We start from the raw sequence: 336 nt of genomic DNA on the forward strand, positions 1-336 counted from the left end.
CCACACCCCTCACGCCGGGCATCTCATTTATCCCACCGGACAGTTGTTGCCCCATTAAAGCGCAGTCCCACCCTTCGCGAGGACCTTTCATCTGGGGAAGTTTTATGACACTTTGTAAATGTGCAAAGTTTTTAATTAGACTCGCCAGACAGCCCCAGGCAGCACTAGCGCCACGAAGTCTTCATGCTTCTCTCTGCTTTACAGCACAACAAGCCGCTCTACTCCTTTGAAGACAATGCCGACTATGTCTACGATGTCATGTGGTCGCCAGTGCATCCCGCGCTCTTCGCCTGCGTGGACGGGATGGGGCGCCTGGATCTGTGGAACCTGAATAAC

The 336-nt window shown here is 53.6% G+C and overlaps 1 protein-coding gene across 4 annotated transcripts in view; it reads left to right on the top strand.

Moving 5' to 3' along the window:
* DYNC1I1 (dynein cytoplasmic 1 intermediate chain 1) overlaps positions 1 to 336 on the top strand; it is a 176,820-nt gene that overhangs the window by 151,189 nt on the left and 25,295 nt on the right. For all 4 annotated transcript variants that reach the window (XM_009641943.2, XM_009641959.2, XM_009641950.2 and 1 more), the window contains one exon: positions 205 to 336. This exon is cut by the window's right edge and continues 1 nt beyond it. In XM_009641943.2, coding sequence (XP_009640238.1) covers positions 205 to 336 — 132 coding nt within the window. The remainder of the gene's footprint in view (positions 1 to 204) is intronic.

Source organism: Egretta garzetta, unplaced genomic scaffold, assembly GCF_000687185.1.
Source record: "Egretta garzetta isolate BGI_Z169 unplaced genomic scaffold, ASM68718v1 scaffold30, whole genome shotgun sequence".
Lineage (NCBI taxonomy): Eukaryota > Metazoa > Chordata > Aves > Pelecaniformes > Ardeidae > Egretta > Egretta garzetta.